Source organism: Hyperolius riggenbachi, chromosome 8, assembly GCF_040937935.1.
Source record: "Hyperolius riggenbachi isolate aHypRig1 chromosome 8, aHypRig1.pri, whole genome shotgun sequence".
Classification (NCBI taxonomy): domain Eukaryota; kingdom Metazoa; phylum Chordata; class Amphibia; order Anura; family Hyperoliidae; genus Hyperolius; species Hyperolius riggenbachi.
The window spans coordinates 55,876,663-55,892,588 of record NC_090653.1 but is presented as its reverse complement, the minus strand read 5'-3'; the positions used below and the strand labels follow the sequence as shown (position 1 = coordinate 55,892,588).

At 40.4% G+C, this 15,926-nt stretch overlaps 1 protein-coding gene across 1 annotated transcript in view; it reads left to right on the top strand.

The window, feature by feature from the left end:
• LOC137527306 (serine-rich adhesin for platelets-like) overlaps positions 1–15,926 on the top strand; it is a 106,527-nt gene that overhangs the window by 82,015 nt on the left and 8,586 nt on the right. The window contains exons 5-6 of the mRNA XM_068247813.1: positions 1,055–9,427; positions 13,415–15,502. Coding sequence (XP_068103914.1) covers positions 1,055–9,427; positions 13,415–15,502 — 10,461 coding nt within the window. The remainder of the gene's footprint in view (positions 1–1,054; positions 9,428–13,414; positions 15,503–15,926) is intronic.

The following is a 15,926-nucleotide window of genomic DNA, read 5'->3' as shown; positions in this document are numbered from 1 at the left end:
AGTAGCCAGCTTAGGTGTCCAAAGTATAGGTAGTTACTAGGTGGTCCCAGTATAGATAGCAAGGTATAGGTGTCCCCATTATAGGTAGTTAGCTATAGACACCCCCAGTATAAGTAGCAAGTTATGGGTGTCCCCAGTATAGGTAGTTAGCTATAGGTGTCCTTAGTACAGGTAGTTAATTACAGGTGTCCCCAGTATAGGTAGTTAGCGATAGGTGTCCCCAGTATAGGTAGTTAGCTATAGGTGTCCTGTCCCCAGTATAGATAGAAAGTTATAGGTGTCCCCTCAGTATAGGTAGTTAGCTATAGGTGTCCCCAGTATAGGTAATTAACTATAGGTTCCCCCACCCAGTATATGTAGCAAGTTACAGGTGTCCCCAGTATAGATAGTTAGGTACAGGTGTCCTCTGTATAGGTAGCCTGGAAGAGGGTGCTTGCTGGCACACAGCGGTAGAGAGGAGGCTCAACTCCCCACTCCCTCACCTGGGCCTGCCCCCTCCTTCTGCGCTCCCCCCAGTTTTTAGCGCAGTGGCGCAGAAGGCAGGGAAGGACTCACCTCGTCATGGTTCCAGATGCGGGAGCTCTGCCGCAGAGCCTCTGCATTTAACCTGTCTTCAGTCTCCAATGCTGCTCATTGTACTCCCAAAAAAGGATGCCCACAGATGAGGGAGGGGGGAGTTTGGGCCCTCTTCCCACTGCTGTGTGCCCAAGCCCCCTATCCTGCGCTGCTACCCCTCCTGCTGCTCGGCGGGGCCTGGGAGGGCCCATTTAAAGTAAAGGAGCTAGGCCTACCGGGAATTCTCCTGTGTTTCTCATGGCCCAGTCCAACCCTGCAGGCGAAAACTTGTATACCTGAATATCGAGCTATCAAAAGATAACTATTCGAGCTATCAAAAGATTGTCACTAGACAATTTTCATACTTGTTTAAAGGTTCTTCTGGGATATTCTTAGAGATAAAGACCTCAGAATTGTTATGACTTAAAAAGACAAACGTTTATATGCTATATAGTGAGACATTTAAATTTTAAACTTATTATTTGTTATTACTTTGCAGTAAGAGGAACACCAAGTGCAGATTTAACCTCAACAGCAGCTACTGGAGATACAACAGTATTATCTGAGAAAACATCAGCAAAAACTACCACAATATTACCTACATCGGTGGCAGAAACAACAAAAGGTACAGATGCAACAACATTATCATCTACAGAATTTAGTACAATTATGCAAACATCAGCAGATGCAGAGTCCCCCAGATTAGTGTCAACAGCGATGGCAGGAACTACAAAAGATGCAACAAAAGAAACTGCAGGAACTACAACAGTAAATTCAGAAACAGACATAGAAACAACAACTGCTTCTGCTGAAAAAACATCCGCAGAATCTACCATAATATCTTCTACATCAGTGGCAGAAGCAACAAAAAGTACAGATATTACAAAAACAATGTCACCTACAGAAATTAGCACAGCTATACAGAAATCAACAGATGCAGAGTCCACCACAATAGTGTCAACCTCAGTGGCAGAAACAACAAAAGATGCAACAATAGAAACTGTGGGAACTACAGCAGTATCTTCAGAAACAACAAGTGTTACTGCTGAAAAAACATCAGTAGAATTTACCACAACAATACCTACATCAGTGGCAGGAACAACAAAAGATCTAACAACAGAAACTGCAGGAATTTCAAAAGTATCTTCAGAAACAACAACTGTTACTGCTGAAAAAACATCAATAGAATATACCACAATATCTCCTACATCACTGGCAGAAACAACAAAAGGTACAGATGCAACAACAGTGTCTTCTACAGAAATTAGTACAACTATACAAAAATCAACAGATGCAGAGTCTACCACAGTAGTGTCAACATCGATAGTAGGAACAATAAAAGATGCAAAAACAGAAACTGTAGGAACTACAACAGTATCTTCAGAAACAACAACTGCTAATACTGAAAAAACATCAGCAGAATCTACCACAATATCTGCTACATCCGTGGCAGACACAACGAAAGGTACAGATGCAACAACAGTGTCATCTACAGAAATCAGTACAACTATACAAAAATCACCAGGTGCAGAGTCTACCACAATAGTGTCAACCTCAATGGCAGGAACAACAAAAGATCTAACAACAGAAACTGCAGGATCCACTATGTTATCTTTAGAAACGACAACTGTTACTGCTGAAAAAAAATCAGCAGGATCTACCACAATTTTACACACATCAGTGGCAGACACAACAAAAAGTACAGATGCAACAACAGTGTCATCTACAGAAATTAATACAACTATAAAAAAATCTATCACAGTAGTGTCAACCTCAGTGGCAGGAACAACAAAAGATCTAACAACAGAAACTGCAGGAACTACAACGTTATCTTTAGAAAACACAAGTGTTACTGCTGAAAAAACATCAGCAGAATTGGCAACAACATTACCCACATCAGTGGCAGAAACAACAAAAGGTAAAGATACAACAACAGCACCATCTACAGAAATTAGTACAACTTTACAAAAATCAACAGAGGCAGAGTCTACCACAATAGTGTCAACATCGATTGCAGGAACAACAAAAGATGTAATAACAGAAATAACAGGAACTACAACAGTATCTTCAGAAACAACAACTGTTACTGCTGAAAAAACATCAGCAGAATCTACACCAACATTACCCACATCAGTAGCAGAAACGACAAAAGGTACAGATGCAACAACAGTGTCATCTACAGAAATTAGTACAACTATACAAATATCAACGGATGCAGAGTCCACCACATTAGTGTCAACATTGATGGCAGGAACCACAAAAGATGCAACAACGGAAACTGCAGGAACTACAACAGTATCTTCAGAAACAACAACCACCACGGCTGAAAAAACATCAGCAGAATGTACCACAATAGCTCCTACATTAGTGGCAGACACAACCAAAGGTACAGATACAACAACAGTGTCATCTACAGAAATTAGTACAACTTTACAAAAATCAACAGATACAGAGTCCACCACAGTAGTATCAACCTCAATTGCAGGAACACCAAAAGATGCAACAACAGAATCTGCAGGAGCTACAATGTTATCTTTGGAAACAACAACTGTTACTGCTGAAAACAAATCAGAAGAATTTACCACAACATTACCCACATCAGTGGCAGACACAACAAAGGGTACAGATACAACAACAGTATCATCTACAGAACCTAGTACAATTATGCAAACATCAACAGATGCAAAGTCTACCACATTAGTGTCAACATCGATGGCAGGAACAACAAAAGATGCGACAACAGAAACTGCAGGAAGTGCAACAGTATCTTCAGAAACAACTGTTACTGATGAAAAAACATCAGCAGAATCTACTACAATATCACCTACCTCAGTGTCAGACACAACAAAAGGTACAGATGCAACAACAGTGTCATCTACAGAAATTAGTACAACCTTGCAAAAATCAACAGAGGCAGAGTCTACCACAGTAGTGTCAACATCGATTACAGGAACAACACAAGATGCACCAACAGAAACAACAGGAACTACAACAGTATCTTTAGAAACAATAACTGTTACTGCTGAAAAAACATCAGCAGAATCTACCACAACACTACCCACATCAGTGGCAGAAACAATAAAAGGTACAGATGCAAAAACACTGTCATCTACAGAAATTAGTACAACTATACAAATATCAACTGATGCAGAGTCCACCACAGTAGTATCAACATCTATGGCAGGAACTAGAAAAGATGCAACAACAGAAACTGCAGGAGCTACAACAGTATCATCAGAAACAACTGTTACTGCTGAAAAAACATCAGCAGACTCTATCACAATATCTCCTACATCAGTGGCAGACACAACAAAGGGTACAGATACAACAACAGTATCATCTACAAAACCCAGTACAATTATGCAAACATCAACGGATGCAGAGTCTACCACATTAGTGTCAACATCGATGACAGGAACAACAAAGGATGCAACAACAGAAACTGCAGGAAGTGCAACAGTATCTTCAGAAACAACTGTTACTGCTGAAAAAACGTCAGCAGAATCTACGACAATATCACCTACCTCAGTGTCAGACACAACAAAAGGTACAGATGCAACAACAGTGTCATCTACAGAAATTAGTACAACCTTGCAAAAATCAACAGAGGCAGAGTCTACCACAGTAGTGTCAACATCGATTACAGGAACACCACAAGATGCACCAACAGAAACAACAGGAACTACAACAGTATCTTTAGAAACAACAACTGTTACTGCTGAAAAAACATCAGCAGAATCTTCCACAACACTACCCACATCAGTGGCAGAAACAACAAAAGGTACAGATGCAAAAACACTGTCATCTACAGAAATTAGTACAACTATACAAATATCAACTGATGCAGAGTCCACCACAGTAGTATCAACATCGATGGCAGGAACTACAAAAGATGCAACAACAGAAACTGCAGGAGCTACAACAGTATCATCAGAAACAACTGTTACTGCTGAAAAAACATCAGCAGAATCTATCACAATATCTCCTACATCAGTGGCAGACACAACAAAGGGTACAGATACAACAACAGTATCATCTACAGAACCCAGTACAATTATGCAAACATCAACGGATGCAGAGTCTACCACATTAGTGTCAACATCGATGACAGGAACAACAAAGGATGCAACAACAGAAACTGCAGGAAGTACAACAGTATCTTCAGAAACAACTGTTACTGCTGAAAAAACGTCAGCAGAATCTACAACAATATCACCTACCTCAGTGTCAGACACAACAAAAGGTACAGATGCAACAACAGTATTATCTACAGAAATTAGTGCAACCTTACAAAAATCAACAGATGCAGAGTCTACCACATTAGTGTCAACATCAATTGCAGGAACAACAAAAGATGTAACAACAGAAACAACAGGAACTACAATAGTATCTTCAGAAACAACAACTGCTGAAAAAACATCAGCAGAATCTTCCACAACACTACTCACATCAGTGGCAGAAACAACAAAAGGTACAGATGCAAAAACATTGTTATCTACAGAAATTAGTACAACTATACAAATATCAACTGATGCAGAGTCCACCACAGTAGTATCAACATCGATGGCAGGAACTACAGAAGGTGCAACAACAGAAACTGCAGGAACTACAACAGTATCTTCAGAAACAACTGTTACTGCTGAAAAAACATCAGCAGACTCTACGACAATATCACCTACCTCAGTGTCAGACACAAAAGGTACAGAAGCAACAACAGTGTCATCTACAGAAATTAGTACAACCTTACAGAAATCAACAGAGGCAGAGTCTACTACAATAGTGCCAACATCAATTGCAGGAACAACAAAAGATGTAACAACAGAAACAACAGGAACTACAACAGTATCTTTAGAAACAACAACTGTTACTGCTGAAAAAACATCAGCAGAATCTACCACAACACTACCCACATCAGTGGCAGAAACAACAAAAGGTACAGATGCAACAACAGTGTCATCTACAGAAATTAGTACAACTATACAAATATCAACGGATGCAGAGTCCACCACATTAGTGTCAACATCGATGGCAGGAACTACAAAAGATGCAACAACAGAAACTGCTGGAGCTACAACAGTATCTTCAGAAACAACAACTGCCACTGCTGAAAAAACATCAGTAGAATCTACCACAATAGTTCCTACATTAGTGGCAGACACAACAAAAGGTACAGATACAACAACAGTGTCATCTACACAAATTAGTACAACTTTACAAAAATCAACAGATACAGAGTCTACCACAGTAGTATTAACCTCAATGGCAGGAACTACAACAGATGTAACAACAGAAACAACAGGAACCACAACAGTATCTTCAAAAACAACTGTTACTGCTGCCAAAACATCAGCAGAATCTATCCCAGTATCTTCTACATCACTGGCAGAAACAACAAAAGGTATAGAACAAACAACGGTGTCATCTACAGAACCTAGTATAAATATGCAAACATCAACGGATGCAGAGTCTACCACAATATTGTCAACATCCATGGCAGGAACTACAAAAAATGTGACAACAGAAACTGCTGGAACTACAAAAGTATCTTCAGAAACAACTGTTACTGCTGTAGAAACATCAGCAGAATCTACCACAATATCTCCTACATCAGTTGCAGAAACAATAAAAGGTACAGATGTAACAACAACATCATCATTTACAGAAATGAGTACAACTATACAAAAATCAACAGATGCAGAGTCCACCGCAATAGTATTAGCCTCAATGACGGAAACAACAAAAGATGCAACAACAGAAACTGCAGGAACTATAACAGTCTCTTCAGAAACAACTGTTAATGCTGAAAAAACATCGGCAGAATCTACCACAATATTTCCTACATCAGAGGCAGAAACAACAAAAGGTACAGATGCAACAACAGTGTCATCTACAGAAATTAGTGAGTCTACCACAATGGCAGGAACAGCAAAAGATCTAACAACAGAAACAAAATCTTCAACAATATCTGCTACTTCAATGGCAGAAGCAACAAAAGGTACAGATTCAACAACAGTGTCATCTACAGAAAAGAGTACACTGCAAAAATCAACAGATGCAGAGTCTGCCACATTAGTTTCAATATCAATGGCGGAAACAACAAAAGGTACAGATGCAACAACAGTGTCATCTACAGAAATTAGTACAAATATACAAAAATCTACAGATGCAGAGTCCACCACAGTAATGTCAACCTCAATGGCAGGAACAGCAAAAGATGCACCAACAGAAACTACAGAAATTACAACAGTATCTTCAACAACATCAGCAGAATCTACCACTATATCTCCTACATCAATGGCAGAAACAACGAAAGGTACAGATGCAATAATATTATCATCTGCAGAACCTAGTACAACTTTGCAAACATCAACAGATGCAGAGTCCACTGCATTAGTGTCAACATTGATGGCAGGAACTACAAAAGATGCAACAACAGAATCTGCAGGAACTACAACAGTATCTTCAGAGACAACAGCTGTTACTACTGAAAAAACATTAACAGATTCTTCCACAACATTACCTACATCAGTGGCTGGCACAACAAAAGGTACAGATGCAACAACAGTGTTATCTACAGAAATTAGTACAACTATACAAAAATCAACAGATGCAGAGTCTACCACAGTAGTGTCAACCTTAATGGCAGGAACAACAAAAGATGCACCAACAGAATCAAAAGGAGCTACAACAGTATCTTCAGAAACAACAACTGTTACGGCTGAAAAAACATCAGCAGAATCTACCACAATATCTCCTACATCAATGGCAGAAACAACAAAAGGTACAGATGCAACAACAGTATCATCTTCAGGACTTAGTACAACTATGCAAACCTTCACAGATGCAGAGTCTACCGCATTATTGTCCATATTGATGGCAGGAACAACAAAAGATGCAACAACAGAAACTGCAGAAGCTACAACAGTATCTTCAGAAACAACAACTGTTAATGCTGAAAAAACATCAACACAATCTATTACAATATCTCCTACATCAGTCGCAGACACAACAAAAGGCACAGATGCAACAACCGTGTCATCTACAGAAATAGGTACACCTAACCAAAAATCAACAGATGCAGAGTCTACCACAGTAGTGTCATCATCGATGGGGGAAACAACAAGTGATGCAAAAACAGAAACTGCAGGAACTACAACAGTATCATCAGAAACAACAACTGCTACTACTACTGAAAAAACATCAGCAGAATCTACCACATTACTACCCACATCAGTGACAGAAACACCAAAAGGCACAGATACAACAACAGTATCATCTACAGGACTTAGTACAACTATGCAAACCTCAACAGATGCAGAGTCCACCACATTACTGTCAACTTTAATGGCAGTAACAACAAAAGATGCAACAATAGAAACTGCAGGAAGTACAACAGTATCTTTAGAATCAACTGTTGCTGCTGAAAAGACATCAAAAGAATCTACCACAATATCTTCTACATTACTGACAGAAACACCAAAAGGTACAGCTGCAACAACAGTGTCATCTACAGAAATTAGTACAACTATACAAAAATCTACAGATGCAGAGTCTACCACAGTAGTGTCAACCTCAATTGCAGGAACAACAAAGGATGCAACAACAGAATCAAAAGGAGCTACAACAGTATCTTCAGAAAAAACAAGTGTTACTACTGAAAAAGCTTCAGCAGAATCTACCACAATATCTCCTACATCAGTAGCAGACACAACCAAAGGTACAGATGCAACAACAGTGGCATCTACAGAAATTAGCACAACTATACAAAAATCAACAGATGCAGAAACCACCACATTAGTGTCAAGCTCAGTGGCAGAAACAACAAAAGATGCAACAATAGAAACTGCAAGAACTACAGCAGTATCTTCAGAAACAACAACTTTTACTGCTGGAAAAACATCAGCAGAATCTACCACAACATTACCTACAACGGTGGCAAAAACAGCAAAAGGTACAGATGCAACAACGGTGTTATCTACAGAAATTAGTACAACTATACAAAAATCAACAGATGCAGAGTCTACCACAGTAGTGTCAACCTCAATGGCGGAAACAGCAAAAGATGCAACAACAGAAACTGCAGGAACTACAACAGTATCTTCAGAATCAACAACTGCTACTGCTGAAAAAACGTCAGCAGAATCTACCACAACATTACCTACATCAGTGGCAGAAACACCAAAAGGCACAGATACAACAACAGTATTATCTACAGGACTTAGTACAACTATGCAAACCTCAACAGATGCAGAGTCTACCACATTAGTGTCAACCTCAGTGGCAGGAACAACAAAAGATCTAACAACAGAAACTGCAGGAACTTCTACTGCATCTTCAGTAAGCACAAGTGTTACTTCTGAATTAACATCAGCAGAATCTACCACAATATCTCCTACATCAGTGGCAGATACAACAAAAGGTACAGATGCAACAACAGTGTCATCTACAGAAATTAGTACAACTTTACAAAAATCAACAGTATCCACCACAAAAGTATCAACTTCATTGGCAGCCACATCAAAAGATGCAACAACAGAAACTGCAGGAACTACAACAGTATATTCAGAAACAACAACCAATACTGCTGAAAAAACATCCGCAGAATCTACCACAACATTACCTACATCAGTGGCAGAAACACCAAAAGGTACAGATGCAACAACAGCACTATCAACCAAAATTAGTACACTGCAAAAATCAACAGATGCAGAGTCTACCACATTAGTGTCAACATCAATGGCAGGAACAACAAAAGATGCAGCTACTGAAACTGCAGGAAGTACAACAGCATTTTCAGAAAGAACAACAGCTGTGTTAGTTACAGAAGTTACATCAAAAACATCTGGAAGTGCAATAGCTGCAATGACAGAAGGTACGTAACACTATCGCATGGGTGGTTATAGGTTTATGGTTTATAGTTGTATGATAAGTCCCCCTTACCTTATCTTTGGAGACTCACTAAGCAAATAGATCCAACAATTTTAAGCAGAAGCTAAATTGGGCTTGATTCGCAAAGCGGTGCTAACTGTTAGCACACTTGTGAAAAGCCACTTATCAAGCCAAAAAATCCTTTGCGCGTGCTAATTAGCGTTTGCGCGCAAAGTCCGGCATGCAAAACTTTGCACGCACAAAGGCCAGTGATTACGAAATGAAGATGAAGATGGCGCACCCAATGCGCCTTTAACTGCGCAATGGATACACCCTAAATGTCGCACCTATTCGACGTTTAGGGCGCATCCAATGCACCGCTATAGGTGCATTGAGTGCGCCGTTTTCTGTTACAGAGGCGCTCAGTGTTGATGATACTGGCAGATACTGTTTACTCCTATCTGTTATTGCCTGATGAAGCGGGTTTGTACCCCGCGAAACACATTGCACTTTATTTGGAGTATCCAATAAAATTGTTTTGACTGAAAATCCACAGTCGTATGTTCTGCTTGGAGGGGGTAAGTCCACCACTGCCTCCTCTATTACCAAGATGGGTTTTTAAGTTATTTTAGTGTTTTTTATCCTGTTGGCGCCTCTGTTGTCCTATTATCTACATCAAGTCCACCCTGGGTGGAGGGTTGTACCCTTCCTTCTTCTACTACAGAGAGTGACTTTTTAATCCTGAGTGGGGTCAGGACAATCTCCCTACCTGCTTTGACAGTGGTTGCCTAATTGGTAACTCTGGTTTGTGAGTATTAAATTAATATTATTACTCTTACAATTATACATTACCAGTACATACTACACTATATTGGGCTCTTGGTGTTCTCTCTTTTTCTCTTGCCTACCAAACAGAGATGCGCACGCATCAGCACGCCCAATCTTCTGCAAAACAGGCCCGCAGGACCTTACGCCGATCGGCAAGAGGTAATCCCGGGGCTGCCCCTGCGTCTACGCCCAGGCCCAGCGTGACGCGGTTGGCAAGTAGTTAAAAATAAGGGTAAGCTTTTGGCTATTTCACCTTCATCAGACTCAAATCCTGTATGATGCGAGTCTGATGAAGGGAAAATAGGCGAAAGTAAAAGAGCATAGAGAACTGTTATATTTAAGTAGCCCATGCTACCTCTGATTTCCTCTTCCTTCGGGCATCTGTGTGCTGTTTGCTGACCCCGTAAGGCGCCTAATGACATGCATCCGAAGCCAGAGGATTTTAACATACAGCACACAGATGCTTGGAGGAAGAGGAAACACACTGCAACGAGGTCTAGGTAATTATAACAGCGTTCCTTGCTCTTACTCTAAACAAGAGGAGAAGTGGGCCTCTATAGCCCTTTGGGCCCCCTGTGGTCATGGTGGTTGCAGGGGCTATTGTTATGCCATTACTTTTTAAAGGATACCCAAAGTGACCTGTGACATGATGAGCTAGACATGTGTACAGTGCCTAGCACACAAATAACTAGGCTGTGTTCCTTTTTTTCTTTCTCTGCCTGAAAGAGTTAAACATCAGGTATATAAGTGGCAGTTCCTGTCTGAGTCAGGACTGGGTCAGACTACAGTGTGACCCTCACTGATAAGAAATTACAACTATAAAACACTATAAAACTGAGAGGAGGAAAGAGATAAAAAGGGTCACACATTTCTAAATCTAAATTTTATAGGTTCATAAATTTTAGCTCTGGCATACTTCAATGAATGTGTCATTGAGCAAAACAAAAACAAAAACACAGTAAAAACTTAAAAAGTAGATTTAAATATAAAATACAACTGTGGAATATTTTAAAAAAAGTCATTTTTAGGAGAAGAAGGATAAATACAATTGTTTATTTCATTAGTTTGTTTTCACCTTGGGTGTCCTTTAATCAGTAGTTTCCCCTGTAGAATCAAATCTTACAGGTGATTGTCCTCATTTCTTATTTCACCTGCTTCTGAGGAGAATAAGGGTGTGGTCTTAGACATTAGAGGACAGGCTGAAACTCATTTGAATGTGAGTTTGCACAAAAATAGCATAGAGCAGTTTGTTACAATGCATTGATGTTCCCCTTCTGACAGGAGTTTAAGCAGGTGCTACAACAGCCAATTGAGAGTAGAGATGGCCCAAACGGTTTGCCCACGAACGGTTCCAGGCGAACTTTAGGTGGTTCACGTTCGTTGGCGAAGGTGAACTTTTGTGGTAGTTCAATTCGCCCTTATAATGCTCTGACCCTATACAACACAGTCAGCAGGCACATTGTCACCAATCAGACTGCACTCACTCCTGGAGCCCCACTCCCCCTTATAAAAGGCACGGTTCTCCTGCCGTTTTACTCATTTATCTGCCTACAGTAATTAGTTAAGGGACAGCTGCTGACAGACTCTGCTAGGGAAAGCTTAGTTAGGCTCTTGTAGGCTTGTTAACTTGCTCCTGGCTGATTGTTATTTCTTAGATTGCACACTCCCTCACTCTCTCCTCCTCCGGAAGAGGGTCTTGTCTTTCAGGGAATTGTAGGATTTCAAAAGCCAGCTTACATACCTTGGCCTGGAATTGAACCCAGGTCTTAGTGCATGGTAGGCAACTCTCTTCACCACTATACCACCACCAACACTACATGCTGAAGCCAGCCTAGCATGTACCATTATGATATATCCAAGAGAAAAATGAGCTTGCTTTGGGATTTGTAGGATTTCAAAAGCCAACTCACATGCATTGGCCAGGAATTGAACCCAGGCCTGCCGCCAGGTAGGCTGCTATCCACACCATTATACCACCAACACAACACACTACAATGCTACATGTGGAAGCCAGTCTAGCATGTGCCAATGTGATATACCCAAGAAAAAAATGATCTCTCTCTCTCTAGGACTTGATGCCATTGAAGTGAATTTTCAGCTTAAAACCATCAACGGATACTGGCAGAATTTCACAGGCAATTTCGGAATTCCGCTGGATTGAAAAAGCAATTCCGTTCTGACCAAACGGAATGGGATGACCAATTTCCACCCAAAATTGCTTCAGCATGTAGCATTGTAGTGTGGCCTGGGTTCAATTCCTGGCTAATGCATGTGAGTTGGCTTTTAAAATCCTACAAATCCCTAAGCAAGCTCATTTTCTCTTGAATATATCATAATGGTACATGCTAGGCTGGCTTCAGCATGTAGCATTGTAGTGTGTTGTGTTGGTGGTGTAATGGCTAGGATAGCAGCCTACCATGCGGTAGGCCTGGGTTCAATTCTTGGCCAATGCATGTGAGTTGGCTTTTGAAATCCTACAAATCCCTAAGCAAGCTCATTTTTTTCTTAGCTATATCATAATGGTCCATGCCAGGCTGGCTTCAGCATGTAGTTTTGGTGGTGGTATAGTGGTGAAGAGAGTTGCCTACCAAACACTAAGACCTGGGTTCAATTCCCAGCAAAGGTATGTAAGCTGGCTTTTGAAATCCTACAATTCCCTGGAAGACAAGACCCTCCTCCTCCAGATGAGGAGGAGGAGAGAGTGAGGGAGGATTACACTTCCTGATGTTGTAAAGTAGTGTAGGCCTGCGATTGAATATCGAATGAGATTTCTGACCTTAAAATACTGCTTTGTGTTAAATCTAGATTTGTTTCTGGCACTTTTGATGTCTATTCCACTCAGCCATGTCTTCCTCCAGGTATTAGACCCCTTGAAACCTATTTTCCATCACTTTTCTGGCCAGCATGAGTGTTTCCAGTTTTTAAAGTTTGCCTACCCATTAAAGTCTATTGCGGTTCGCGAAAGTTTGCACGAACTGAACCTTCCGCGAAAGTTCGCAAATGGGGTTTACGAACCAAAAATCGGAGGTTCGCAACATCTCTAATTGAGAGTGAGCATTAGCAATAGCAGGAGAAATCAAACAAAAGACTATCCCCTGAAAGAATGGCAAAAAGTTTCTAACAAAAATAACAACTTTACTAATTACTGTTTTTGCATCTACAGGAACAACAACAAAAAGTACAGTAATGCAAAGCACAAATGAAACAGCAAAAGGTACTGTAGATGTTCTCTCAACAGCACTACCCACAGAATCAACTGCTGCAGTTACTACAGAGGCAAAAACACAGTTTACGGCTGAAGGTTCATCATCGACAGACGGAACAACGGTATTGTCACCGAAGTTTACAACCACGGTATTCCAAAGTACTCTACCTGTAACTGCAACAGCAGACATTTCACTGGGTGCAACTACAGTAAATACAAAAGAAACAATGGCAGTAACAAAAGAAAATACAGAAGGGGCAACATCAGCATTATCCACAGGAAGCACAGCAGAAAGCACAACAAGGGCAGCAACAGAAGAAACAAAATCCACGACTGCCGCCCCTCAAACCAGTGTAATATCAACTACAACAGTCACAGCCGTCACAAGCAAACTAACTGAGATTACTGTGGTTTCAACAGAACCCACAGTAAGCAGCTCAAAAATAGCACCAGATGATTCAAAAATAACTGCCTCAAGTCCGTCTACTAAAATTACAGTTTCCACCATCCTAGTAACAGGAAATACAGCTGAAACAACCTTAGTGAGTGAGGTTTCTCTATCTTCAGCTTCATCGACAACAATGTCAGATATTACAGAAAACACCACAGAGGGTGCAACAATGCCAGTTACAGAAAGTGCAATAGTTACTACTGTTGCTACCACAGAAAAAGGAGCTGCAAGCTCCACACAGATATCAATGGAAACAGAAACCACTACTGCCATATCGAAAACACTTGCCGAGAGTTCAGTAGCTGCAACAGCAACAAGTCCTTCAACAGAAACATCAATAACAAAAACTGAGAGCAAAGAGGGAACAACAGAAATTACAACAAAATCAAGCGAAGGAAAAGTCACGTCATCTGCAGAACATTCTACAGAGCTTACATCAGGAAGAACTACAGAACATGAAAGATTATTATCCACCAATAAAGAAATACAATCTACGCAAATAACAGAAACTAGCAGTAGCACAGCAAAAACAACTACAAATGATACTGCATTAACTACAATAGGAACTGAAGTGACAACTACAGACGGCAAAACAACAACAGTAACTGGAGTGTTAACATCAACAATTACAGCAGACACCATAGAGTCTACGACTAAAAGTACTGCAGGAATAAAATCTGAGGGTGCAACAGTTGTTACTAGAAAAACAGAAATTACAACAGGTGCTACAACTGGAACTAAGGAAGGAACCGGAACAACAGTAGTAGCAGTAGGAAGTTCATCAAAGTTCACCACCACAGCATCACCAAGGGATAGTACTAAAGGCTCAACATCAACACCAGAAGCCACCACAAAATTGACTACACTAGTCACTGCTAGTAAAACAACAGGAAGTGAAGGCTCAGTGTCAGTTGCAGAAACCACTACACTAATAGAATCAAAAGCTACAACTTTTGATATGACAACAGTAGTAGCAACAGAAACAAAATCTGTAACATCAATGCCAACAAATGCCACAACAGTTACAAAAAACACTACTCAAATAACATCAGGCATCATAATAGCAGCAACTGTTGAAAATATTAAGGGAGAAGGGTTAAAAGCAACCACGCCAGTAATTACAAGTAAAGCGAAAACTGTAAGTTCATCAACGCTTTCCATATTAATCACTAAAGAAACTAAAAGGCCTACTTCAGAAGCTGAAAAACCTACTACTACAGAAGGAACAACCGCAGCACCTAGTGGAAGTACAACTTTAACAACTAAGGTAGGATCAACAGCGCTTGTTGCAGGAATAACAACGGAAAGTTCAACTGCTAAGATTACAGAAACCACCACGGTTGTAAGTAATGAAAACATGACATCAGTCATGGGGAAGGAAGGCATCCCTGCAATACCTACAAAAGATAAAGTAACAACTACATCAGAAGGCTCAAGAACATCAACAAAAGAGGTATTAACAATATCAACAACAAGAGGATCAACAAATGAAAGTTCAACACAAGTGGGTCATGTTACAGCTCACACTGGTCATGTTAACCAAACAACAACAAACCTTAACTTGACAAAAGAACCAATTAAGGAGCATCAAAAAGGTATTTCTGTGCTAACTAAAACATATGATACTTTAATTTCAGCTTTGATCATACTGAGATAATAGGCCTGGTTTATGAAAGCAGATCCCCAGGGGAAAGCTGTAAGTGATTAGCTAAACCTGGGCTGGGTTTTATTTTTGTCTGCTATTAGTGGAGAAAAATTGCAGCCCTCCTTTGGAAAGGGGCAATATAGAGCATAATGGGGGATGCCAAGAGGTTAATAAAATGATAAGTTGTATGACTGCTGTCTCATGCTACTGTCCTAAGTGGAGAACTTTAAGTTAACCCAAGGTGATCCCTGGCCAAAATAAAAAGATACTTACCTAGGTAGAGGGAAACCTCTGCATCCCCCCGAGGCTTCCTGTGTCCACCTTGGCTCTACCAGGGCTGCCCGAGATCCTACTAAAGATTGTGACCACGCTCT